Genomic DNA, 13,032 nt, shown 5'->3' with positions numbered 1-13,032 from the left:
CGGCTCGCTGTAAGCTCCGCCTCCCGGGTTCACGCCATTCTCCTGCCTCAGCCTCCTGAGTAGCTGAGACTACAGGCACCCGCCACCAATCTCTGCTAATTTTTTTGTATTTTTAGTAGAGACCGTGTTAGCCAGGATGGTCTCGATCTCCTGACCTCGTGATCTGCCTGCTTCGGCCTCCCAAAGCACTGGGATTACAGGCGTGGGCCTCTGTGCCCGGCCTCTTTATTATTTTTTTTGACAGTCTCACTCTGTCATCAAGGCTGGAGTGCAGTGATGCAATCTCAGCTCACTGCAACCTCCACCTCCTGGGTTCAAGTGATTCTCCTGCCTCAGCCTCCGGAGTAGCTAGGACTACAGGCATGCACCTCTACACCCAGCTAGTTTTTGTATTTTTAGTAGAGATGGGGTTTCACCATGTTGGTTGGCCAGGATGGTCTTGATCTCTTGACCTCGTGATTCACCCACCTCGGCCTACCAAAGTGCTGGGATTACAGGCGTGAGCCACTCTGCCCAGTCAAATTAATCATTTTCTATCTTTATTTTTTTTTGAGACGGAGTCTCACTCTGTCACCCAGGCTGGAGGGCAGCAGTGCGATCTCAGCTCACTGCAACCTCTGCCTCCCGGGTTCATGCCATTCTCCTGCTTCAGCCTCCCTAGCAGCTGGGACTATAGGCACCCGCCACTATACCCGGCTAATTTTGTATATTTTTAGTAGAGACGGGGTTTCACCGTGTTAGCCAGGACAGTCTCAATCTCCTGACCTCATGATCCATCTGCCCTTGGCCTCCCAAAATGCTGGGATTATAGGCGTGAGCCACTGCGCCTGGCCTGTATATTTTTATAATCAGTTTAGTTATATAGCTTATAAGCTTATGTCAGCATGCCAGACTAGACACTAAAAGCCTGCAGAAAATACTAACAGAGGCTGGGTATAGAAGCTCATGCCTATAATCACAGCACTTTGGGAGGCCGAGGCAGGAGAATTACTTGAGCCTCAGATTTCAAGATGAGACTGGGCAACATAGCGAGATCCCATCTCTACAAAAATAAAACAAAATTAGCCAGGTATGGTGGCATGTGCCTGTAGTCCCAGATACCTGGGGGACTGAGACAGGAGGATTGCTTTAGCCCAGGAAATCGAAGCTGCAGTGAGCTGTGTTTGTGCCACTGTACTCCAGTCTGCATGGCAGAGCGAGATACCATCTCAGGAGAAAAAAAAGAAAAAAAAAACCTCCTGGCTGGGCACAGTGGTTCACACCTGTAATCCTGGCACTTTGGAAGACCGAGGCACGCAGATCACTTGAGGCTGGAGTTTGAGTCCAGCCTTGCCAACATGGTAAAACCCCGTCTCTACTAAAAGTACAAAAATTAGGGCTGGGTGTGGTGGCTCACGGCTGTAATCCCAGCACTTTGGGAGGTTAGGGTTGGCGGATCACGAGGTCAGGAGATTGAGACCATCCTGGCTAACACAGTGAAACCCCATCTCTACTAAAAATACAAAAAAAAAAAAAAAAAAAAAAAAAAATTAGCTGGGCATGGTGGTGGGTACCTGTAGTCCCAGCTACTCGGGAGGCTGAGGCAGGAGAATGGTGTGAATCCAGGACGCGGAGCTTGCAGTGAGCCGAGGTTGCGCCACTGCACTCCAGCCCAGGCGACAGAGTGAGACTCCGTCTCAAAAAACAAAACAAAACAAAACAAAGCAAACAAAAAAACCCCAAAAATTGGCCAGGCATGGCAGCAGGCGCCTGTAACCCAAGCTACTTGGGATGCTGAGGGAGGAGAATTATTTGAACCCAAGAGGCAGAGGTTGCAGTGAGCAGAAATCATGCCACTGCACTCCAGCCTGGGTGACAAGAGCAATACTCCGTCTCAAAAACAAAAAACAAAAACAAAACAAACAAAAAAACACACCTCCTAACAAAAACATTAGTAACAATATGAAATAACTGGAAGTTAATAGGACAGGCAAAGGAGGCAGATATTTTTATTTTTAGAGATGGGGTCTCATTAAGTTGCCCAAGCTGGATTCGAACTCCTAGGCTCAAGGAGTCTTCCCACCTCAGCCTCCTGAGTAGTTGAGACTACAGGTGCACGCCACTGCACCTGGCTGGGGGGCAGATATTTGTATAAAGTTTATTCATAGAAACTGAAAAACATAAGCTTGGAAGTAATTTAGTATAGAAATACACAGCCTAATAGTCTCAAAACAGCCCATCCTTCTGTTAAAACTCACATGTACACTGAAGATATAACCGGTTTTGTTTGGTATATTTAGTTTAAAAAGGGATGTAATCTATTTTAGAAAGATATTTTATCTATATATTTTACTTATATATATCTGGCATATATTTAGCTAAATAAAATGCTCAATTTGGGCTGTTAAAAGTGTGTTAAGGAATAAGACATCAGTCTCTGGAATTTATTAATATAATCTTGAGACTCTGCTCTGTTTTGAGCCTCATTTCTATACTTTAATCTTTACAAAATGCCATTCTCCTACAACTTCGGCTTTCAGCACTGGTTCTAGTAGTTTCTAGCTTTGCCATCAATTCTGCCTAACCATGTAGCCTGCCTAATACAAGCTATTTGCAAACCATTTGTTGAAGTTTTACATGGAAAGTAAAAAGCCAGCCAACAGGGGTAGCAGAGAAATAATTTCAGTTATGTGTCAGAAGAGGGACGGACTATATAGTCAGAAGGACAGTTACAACAAAGAAGACTCAAATTACCTTTCCATATTTCTGGGCATAGGATCCAGTAAGAAGTGAGTGGAAGATGATGATGGTTTCATCCAAGTCCCATAGAAATACCCGCTGAGGAAAGAAAATATGAAAAAGAGTATATTTTCCAATTACAACAGAATGAAACTAGAAATCAATAACAGAAAGAAAACTGGGAAATTCACAAATATGTAGGAATTAAACAATACAATCCTAAACAACCAATGGGTCAAAGAAGAAATCATAAGTGAAATTAGAATATACTTTGAGGTGAATGAAAACAGAAATAAAACATTAAATTTGTGGAATACAGTGAAAGTACTACGAGGAAAAATTATAGCTTATTTTATATATACGAATATATTATACATATATGTATTTTATATATACATTTAAAAAGACAAATGATCTCAAATCTATGGCCTAACTGCATATCTTGAGGAACGAGAAAAAGAGCAAAATAAACATAAAGCTAGCAGTAGGAAGGAAATAACAATGGTTAGAGCAGAGATAAATAAAAGACAGACTATAAAAACAACAGAGAAAATCAATGAATCAAAAAGTTAGTTCTTTGAAAATGTAAAATTCACCACCTTTAGCTAAATTGACTAAGGGGAAAAAAAAAGAGAAGATTCAAATGACTAAAATCAGAAATGAAAGTGGGGACATCACTACCAGTTTTACAGAAATAAGGATTACAAGATAATACTATGAACAGTTGTATACCGAAAGATTGGGAAACTCAGGTGAAATGGTCAAATTCCTAGAAATACATAGCATGAAGTACCAAAACTGTCTCAAGAAGGAATACAAAATCTGGTAAGAGCTATAACTAGTAAGGAGACTGAATGCATAATTAAAAACATCCCAACAAAGAAAAGTCCAGGACAAGATGGTTTTAATGGTGAGTTCTTCCAAACATTTAAAGAATTAACACAAATCCTCCTTAAACTCTTACAAAAAATGGAAGAGGAGGGAATACTTCCTGACTAATGCAATGAGACTGGCATTATCCTGATACCAAAGTCAGACTAAAGCACTGTAAGAAAACTACAGACCAACATCTCTTGTGAAAATCAATATAAAAATACTCAACAGGCCAACCTTAGCACTGTGAGAGGCTGAAGCAGGCAGATCACTTGAGCCCAGGAGTTTGAGACCAGCCTGGGTAACATGGCAAAACACCATCTCTACAAAAAACACAAAAATTACCCAGTTCTGGTGGTGCGTGCCAGTAGTCCCAGCTACTTGGGAGGCTGAGGCGGGAGGATTACTTGGACATGGGAAGTCAAGGATGCAGTGTGCAGGGATCACACCACTGCATTCCAGTCTGGGCAACAAAGTGAGACTCTGTCTCAAAAAAAAAAAAACAAAACGCAAAAAAACAAAAAAAAAACCCCAAAAACCACACATCTACAAAACTAAACAAAATAGAGGTAAACCAAATTTAGCAGCATATTAAAAGAATTAAACATCATGGCCGGGCATGGTGGCTCATGCCTATAATTCCAGCACTTTGTGAGGCTGAGGCAGGCGGATCACCTGAGGTCAGGAGTTTGAGACCAGCCAACATGGTGAAACCTTGTCTCTACTTAAAATACAAAAATTAGCCGGGTGTGGTGGTGCACACGTGTAGTCTCAGCTACTTGGGAGGCTTAGGCAGGGAGGCTGAGGTAGGAGAATCACTTGAACCCAGGAGGCAGAGGTTGCAGTGAGCCAAGACTGTGCCACTGCACTCCAGCGTGGGCAACAGAGTGAAGTTCTGTCTCAAAAAAAGAAAAAAGAATTAAACATCATAACCAAGTGAGATTAGTTCCCAGAACATAAGGATGTAAAGATAGTTCACTCAACATAAAAAAATTAATTAGGAGTGCAAAAGGCTTATTAGAAAAAAAATTACGCAAAGTAATGCATCACATTAATACAACAAGGGGGAAAAAGCTACATGATAATCTCAACTGACGGAGAAAATCCATTTACAACATTCAACACCCTTTCTATTCCTAGCTTGAGTATTTTTTCAATAAACTAGGGATAGAAGTGAATGTTATCAATATGATAAAGGTCATACATAAAAAATCCATAACTGGCCGGGCACGGTGGCTCACTCGTGTAATCCCAGCATTTTGAGAGACCAAAGTGGGTGGATCACAAGGTCAGGAGATCAAGAGCATCCTGGCTAACATGGTGAAACTCTATCTCTACTAAAAAACAAAAAATTAACCGGGTGTGGTGGCACGTGCCTGTAATCCCAGCTACTCGGGAGGTCCAGGCAGGAGAACTGCTAGAACCTGGGAGGCAGAGGTTGCAGTGAGCCGAGATCACGCCACTGCACTCCAGACTGGGCAACAGAGCATGACTCCGTCTCCAAAAAAAAAAAGTCCATATCTAGTATCATACCTAATGGTGAAAGACTGAAAGTTTTACTCCTGAGATCAAGAATAAGACAAGGATGTCTCGTTTTGCCACTTCCATTCTTCTATTCAACATAGTACTGGAAGTTCTCGCCACAGAGATTTGGCAAGAAAGGGGAAAATGACATCCAATTTGGAAAGGAAGAAGCAAAATTATCTCTGTTTGCAGATGACATAATCTTTTTTTCTTTTTTTGAGAAAGAGTGTCGCTCTGTCACCCAGGCTGAAGTGTAGTGGTGCAATCTGGGCTCACTGCAACCTCCACCTCCTAGGTTAAAGCGATTCTCCTGCCTCAGCCTCCCAAGTAGCTGGGATTACAGGTGTGCACCACCAGGCCTGGCTAATTTTTTTTTTTATTTTTGTACTTTCAGTAGGGACAGGGTTTTGCCATGTTGACCAGGCTGGTCTCAAACTCCTGACCTCAGGTGATCTGCCCACAAAGTGCTGGGATTACAGGCGTGAGCCACCGCGCCTGGCTGGCTGACATGATCTTATATGTAGAAAACCTTAAATAACCCAGAGAAAATTGTTAAAGCTAATAAATAAATGCAAAAATCAGCTGTATTTATTCCCCACCCCCACCCCAAGAGTCTTGCTCTGTCGCCCAGGCGGGAGTGCAGTGGCATGATCTCGGCTCACTGCAACCTCTGCCTCCCAGGTGGAAGCAATTCTCTTGCCTCAGCCTCCCGAGTAGCTGGGGTTACAGGCACCTGCCACCATGTCCAACTAATTTTTGTATTTTTACTAGAGATGGGGTTTCACCATGTTGGTCAGGCCAGTCTTGAACTCCTGACCTTGTGATCCACCCACCTCAGCCTCCCAAAGTGCTGGGATTACAGATTGCACCACTGCGCTCGGCTAATCAGCTGTATTTCCATATACTTGCGATGAATAATTTGAAAAGTAAATTTAAAAACCAATTCCATTTGTGATAGCATCAAAAATAAAATACTTAGGAATAAATTTAACCAAGGAGGCAAAAGACACATACACTGAAAACTATAAAAGATTGCTGAGGAAAATTAAAGAAGACATAGCTAAATAAATGGAAAGACATTCATGTTCACGGATTAGAAGACTTAATATTGTAAAGATGACACTACTACCCAAACCAATCTACAAATTCAACGCAATCCCTATCAAAATCCCAATAGTAGTTTTTAAAAAAATAGAAAATTGCATTCTAAAATTCTTACGAAATCTAACCCCAAATAACCAAAACTGTTTTGAAATAGAACAAAGTTGAAGGATTCACACTTTCTGATTTCAAAACTTACAGTAACCAAAACAGTATGGTACTAGCGTAAGGACAGACATAGAGACAAATGGAATAAACTGAGAGTCTAGAAATAAAGCCTTAAAATATGATCAATTTTCTTTTCTTTTTTTAGTTTTGTTTTTTTACCTTCTTTTAGTATTCAACCCACAACCAACATCATAAGTTAATTTTTAATAGGATGCCAAAACCATTCAATAAGGAACGTCGTTTCAACAGTGCTGGGAAAACTCGATATCCATATGCAAAATAATAAAGTTAGACCATTATCTTACACCATATACAAAATTAACTCAAAATGGAGAACTTAAATTTAAGAGCTAAATGATGAAAATCTCAGAAAAAATACATAAAAAATCTTCATAACCTTGTATTAAGTTTTACACCAAGAAAACAAAACAAAAAAGAAACAAGTATTAGACCAAAAGCACAGCAATAATAGAAATCAGGCTTCCTAAACAATAAAAATTTTGTGCTTCAAAGGACAGTATTGAGAGAGTGAAAAGACGACCTACAGAATGGGAGAAAATATTTGAAGATTATATATCTGATTAATATAAGGGATTAATAATCTAGAATATTCTAGAATATTAATATAGACTATATAAAGAACTCCTACAACTCAACAATGAAAAACCAAACAATCCAGTTTAAAACTGGGCAAAGGGCAGGGCGCAGTGGCTCATGCCTGTAATCCCAGCACTTTGGGAGAAAAGGATATATTTTCTGTGATTCCACTTATATGAGATACCTATATCCTGAGGTCAGGAGTTCAAGACCAGCCTGGCCAACATAGTGAAACCCCATCTCTACTAAAAATACAAAAATTAACCAAGCGTGGTGGCATGCGCCTGTAATCCCAGCTACTTGGGAGGCTGAGGCGCAAGAATCGCTTGAACCTGGGAGGCAGAGGTTGCAGTGAGCCAAGATCGTGCCACTGCACTAGGGAAATGCAAATCAAAGCCACAGTAAGATACCACTTCACATCCATTAGAATAGCTATTATCAAAAAAATGGGAAATAATGAATGTTGGTGAGGATGTGAACAAACTAGAACCTTTATGTATCATCACTGGTGAGAGTATAGAACCGTGCAGCCACAATGGAAAATAGTTTGGTGGTTTCTCAAAAAGTGGAGCACAGAATTACAATAGCATTCAGCAATTCCACTCCTACATATATACCAAAAAGAACTGATAAGATGCACTCAGATAGATAATTGTACACCAATGGTCAAAGCAGCATTACAATAGCACAAAGGTGAAAAACCCCAAGTGTCCATCAACAGATGAATGGATAAACAAAATGTTGTATACACATATAATAAAACATTCAGACATAAAAAGGAATGAAATTCTGATACGTGCTACAACATGGATGAACCTTAAAAACATTATGGTAGGCAGGGCGTGGTGGCTCACACCTGTAATCCCAGGACTTTGGGAGGCCAACGTGGGCGGATCACGAGGTCAGGAGTTTGAGACCAGACTGACCAACATGGTGAAACCCTGTCTCTACTAAAAACACAAAAATTAGCCAGGCATGGTGGTGTGCACCTATAATCCCATTTACTCCGGAGGCTGAGGCAGGAGAATCACTTGAACCTGGGAGGCAGAGGTTGCAGTAAGCCGAGATGGTGCCACTGCACTCCAGCCTGGGCGACAGAGCGAGACTCCATCCCAAAAACAAACAAACAAACAAACAAACAAAACCATTATGGTAAATGAAGTAAGTCTGGCACAAAAGGATACATTTTCTGTGATTCCACTTATATGAGATATCTAGAATAGGCAGTCACAGACAGAAAGTAGAATAGAGGTTACCAGAGGTTAGAAGAAGGGAGAATGGGGAGGTATTGCTTAATGGGTACAGAGTTTTCATTTGGAATCATGAAAAAGTTCTAGAAATACACAGTGGTGATGGTTATACAATACTGTGAATGTATAATGACACTAAATTGTATACTTAAAAACAGCTAAAATAGTAAATTTTATGTATATTTTAGACAATTAAAAAATGAGTTCTCAGTTTTTCCTAAGAAATATATCAGAAATTTACTTTCTTCTTCACTCCAAACCTCTGAAAAAAAGAGAAAGAGAGGCTTCAGATACAGCCTCAGTTCACCTATGTCTTAAGAGCACTTATCAATGGATTCATAGTTAAATATATATTTTCCCCTCATTAAATAATAGCACTATAGAAAACTGAAAACAGAAAACAAAATACAAAACTTCACTATTTTTAGCACTCTGCATGACCTTTATGTCTTTAATGATGAAGTCAGATGTATGTCCATAATAAACTCATATAGTACTTACACTACAGAATAAATCAGTGCTAGTCTCATTAATAAGTTACCAGATCTGTTTGCGTCTTACAGAAACTTGGCTAAAAGCACTCTAGTCCTTTCCTTTTAAATTTCTTTTCTTTTCTCTTTTCTTTCTGAGACAGAGTCTAATTCTGTTGCCCTGGCTGGAGTGCAGTGGCCCGATCACAGCTCACTGCAGCTTCAACCTGCCAGGCTCAAGTGATCCTCCCATCTCAGCCTCCCAAGTAGGTGGGACTACAGGTGTGCAGCTAATTTTTGTTAATATATTTTTAGAGATGGGGGTCTCACTATGTTGCCTAGGCTGATATCAAGCGATCCTCCTGCCTCGGCCTCCCAAAGTGCTGGGATTACACGTGTGAGCCACCGCACCTGACCCTTTTACAATTTTAAATAGAGAACAGTATGACATGACTTGTAACTCCCTCTGCTTCCTGAATATGATGAATTATTTCTGTTCTCTTCTGGAATATACAGAATAATTTGTTCTTTTGCATTTTCTTTTACATGGCCAATTCAGTTTATTTTGCTCAGGAATTAAAGGGCACATAACATAGTCTACATTATCTCTGTGAGCTTCAAAAACATTTTTGATAAACTTAAGAAGTGAGAAAAAAACAAAGTAGGTAACTCAAATGGGTTTCTTCTCATACTTCTAATTCACTGTCTTGGGAAGAAGTGGCATCAGCTTTCCTCTTGCCCCGGTTCTTGCTAGTCATGTTTTTCCTGGACTGATCATCAGCATCTTTATTTGGTGTAGTCTGGGACAAAGATGGGCTTGTAGAAGGGTCTCCTGGAAAGAAAAAGTGAGACATATGCTGTCAGGAGTCATAGGCTATAAGAATAAGGGTAGGAAGAGGGTTAGCGGACTCTCTGCCCTTGCGAGTCATAATGCAGGGATAAAGGTTGGAAAGTTAAACCTTATGTAAGCAATTAGGAAGTGTACATCTACGCATTGAGCATCAGTGCTGGCTAACATCAGAAAAATTATAACCAGACTTTATATCCTTACCCCATGATGGAAGAAAATATCAATGAAGTTGTTTTGTCAAGAAAAAGCTGAACCTGAATCTTCATGGTCAAACTTGTAGATCAGAGTTTCTCAACTTGGCACAACTGACATTTTGGACCAGATGATTATTTGTTGTGGGGGGGTGTCTTGCACATTATAGGATGTTTGGTTAAGCAGTATCCTTAGCATCTACCCACTAGATGCCAGAAGCACCCCCCCCACCTAGTGTAACAACCAAAAATGTTTCCATACATTGCCAACAGTTGAAAACAACTGTTCATTCACCAATTTACAATAAAATACAGAAGGCAGCAGGACATGTTAAACCACCTTATGAGGATATAACTGTCAAAATTCAGACTAGGAAACTGTATAGGATCAACACTCCAGTTTCTTCAACAAACAAACTACAAAGGGGAGAAAAAGAGATGGGAGGATTTATAGGTTAAAATAGAGATGAAACACAAAATACCCGTAACCATCAATCACAATTTATGGACCTTATTTGGATCCTAATTTTCCCCCCTCAAATTTTCTATTTATTTATTATTTCTATTTACTAATGAGATAAAAACTGTATATGCTTTATGTTGTTTTGAAATATGTATACACTGTGGAATGGGTTGGATCCTACTTTAAGCAAAAAGAGAAACAAAACTCATAACATTTATGAGAAAGTTGGAAATACAAATACATTTTGGTACTTGATAATAAAAAAATTAAGACATTATTAGTATTGAACTTTCAAAGATGGGATAATGCCATTGAGGTTATGTTAACGAGTACCATACTTATTGTTTAGAGAACAATGCCTGGAATCTGGGGAGGGAACTAGATGATGTATACCTGAAACAAAATTGTCTATAAGTTGATATGTTGAAGATGAATGATGGATGTAAGTGTTCACCACACTAGCCTTGCAACTTTTCTCTATGTTTGAAATTCTCCATTATTCAAAAGTTAAAATTGTTAAAATAACAAAGATATTTAGAAAAATGACTTTAAAACCTTAGTTTTTAATCAACACTGGTAATTATTTCAAATTTATGTAAGTTTGAAGTAGTGACCATTTGTATGTCCACTTATTAGACTGGTAGGGTGAACAGCACAGAAAACTGTTCACTTGTTATATAGCACTGTTTCTAAACATGCATCAGTGCCAATGATAAACAGTGCTTTCCTTGAACCACATGATGTGAAAGCCAAATACCAAATTTTCATTAAATATAAAGTATGTATACATATGTTTATTAAATGTGTGTGTAAGCTTTTATGTCAAAGGTTTTTAAGTTGGACACTGTAATTCACTGATGCATTTCAGAGCTGTGAACCTCCTGAAATTGTAGGTTAAATTGTATGTATTTCTCTGAGGGAAAAGGACTTGCTTTCCTCAGAATCTTAAAGGGATCCAGGACATAGAAAGAACTATGGCTCTGAGGCCTTAGCAGCAGTTCAAAACCTGCACAAGACTAAAACTGGAGTCTTCCAACTTTTACAAAATATTACAACATGCTGAAGCTCCCTGTGACAAGTGGGTTAAAGCTACAGGGAGGGCAGAGTAAGAGTTAGAAACAGTCTTTTAGTTCTTGATACTTTTCTGTTCTGTTCTCAGCATCAGGTATACATTAAACCTACTAACGACTCATAGCCTGCTTCCAATACTCCTTACCTGAGAGGGAAAACCAACAGACTTAAGCCAGAACAAAATCATCCTTACCATTGCCTAAAAACACCTGTTGAATGAAGTGACCTTAAGTCAAATTTTTCAGAGCTGCAGTGCTTACCAGAGGAAAGTCTCTGTGCTGCAGGTGCAGGCACCATGACACTAGGCTTCTCCGACTGGTATGTGGTCGCTGCTAACGTGGTGCTCTCTGCATCAGTGTTAGTCTGACCTGTGACTCCAAAGCTGGAGCTGGGGTAGCAGGCCTGGTACTGATTCTGACCAAGAATAGTATAGGTGGGATAATCCTGCAGGCCAAAGGAAATAAGAAAACAAGACTCTTAGAGCATACATTAATCTCAACACAAGAGGTTTTCTTCTCCCTCTTTCTTATTCATAATTATTTTCCTAAAACATTAACTTGACTTCTCATTTACCTATCTAACAGTCTCCAATCTAAATTGATGATTTTCAAAATGCATTCTGTGGAAACCCAAGAGTCAAGAGATGTCCCAGGAGCAGGCTTGGAATGAGGAGAATGCTGAGAGGGAAGGGTCCTCTGTACTCTCATAAACATACACACAGTGTCCCTTTTTCTGCTCTAACAGCCTCTTCCCCCAATTTTATGTACCACATTTCTGCACAGAATTTGAGGGAAAGATTCTACTCTAAGAGGTTTACAAACTGTTGCACTAGATAATAGCACTTCTAAGGACAACAAAACAAAAGTTAAGCAAACAAAAAAAGCACATCTCCTACATTAAAGTGTCTTAATTTAAAAACTGATTATCAGCTGGGTGCGGTGGCTCATGCCTGTAATCCTAGCACTTTGGAAGGCCGAAGTGGGTGGATCACTTGAGGTCAGGGGTTCAAGACCAGCCTGGCCAACATGGTGAAACCCTGTCTCTACTAAAAACACAAAAATTAGTCAGGTGTGGTGGCACATGCCTGAAATCCCAGCTACTTGGGAGGCTAAGGCACAAGAATCACTTGAACCTGGAAAGCGGACACTGCAGTGAGCTGAGATTGCACCACTGCACTCCAGCCTGGGTGACAGAGTGAGACCCTGTCTCCAAACAAAACAAACAAAAAACAACCTGATTATCTACCTAAAACAATCAGGTTTTCTTTAAAAATAGTTTCCTGGCTGGGCACGGTGGCTCACACCTATAATCCCAGCACTTTGGGAGGACGAGGCGGGAGGATCTCATGAGCTCAGGAGTTCGAGATCAGCCTGGCCAAAATAGTGAGCCCTTCTCTCTACTAAAATACAAAACATAAAATAAATAAATAAAAAAAAAATCCAGGCATGGTGATGTACACCTGTGGTCTCAGCTATTTGGGAGGCTGAGGTGGGAGGATCTCATGAGCTCAGGAGTTCGAGACCAGCCTGGCCAAAATACTGAGACCTTCTCTCTACTAAAATACAAAACATTAAAAAAATATAAAAAATCCAGGCATGGTGATGCACACATGTGGTCTCAGCTATTTGGGAGGATGAGGTGGGAGGATCACTTGAGCCCAGGGGGCCAAAGGTTGCAAGGAGCCAAGATTGCGCCACTGCACTCCAGCCTAGGTGATACACTGTTTCCAAAAAAAAAAAAAAAAAAAAAAAAAAAA

At 40.1% G+C, this 13,032-nt stretch overlaps 1 protein-coding gene across 1 annotated transcript in view; it reads right to left on the bottom strand.

The window, feature by feature from the left end:
- Nucleotides 1-13,032, bottom strand: part of EYA3 (EYA transcriptional coactivator and phosphatase 3) — a 130,432-nt gene that overhangs the window by 32,096 nt on the left and 85,304 nt on the right. Inside the window, exons 9-11 of the mRNA XM_017856334.1 lie at nt 11,537-11,720; nt 9,394-9,533; nt 2,734-2,817 (exon numbers count right to left, since the gene is read on the bottom strand). Of these exons, the coding sequence (XP_017711823.1) occupies nt 2,734-2,817; nt 9,394-9,533; nt 11,537-11,720 (408 nt within the window). The remainder of the gene's footprint in view (nt 1-2,733; nt 2,818-9,393; nt 9,534-11,536; nt 11,721-13,032) is intronic.

This window comes from Rhinopithecus bieti, unplaced genomic scaffold, assembly GCF_001698545.2.
Source record: "Rhinopithecus bieti isolate Rb0 unplaced genomic scaffold, ASM169854v2 scaffold_41082, whole genome shotgun sequence".
NCBI classification, from domain to species: Eukaryota; Metazoa; Chordata; class Mammalia; order Primates; family Cercopithecidae; genus Rhinopithecus; species Rhinopithecus bieti.
Note: the sequence above shows the minus strand (reverse complement) of the source record. Positions and strands in the feature narration are given on the sequence as shown.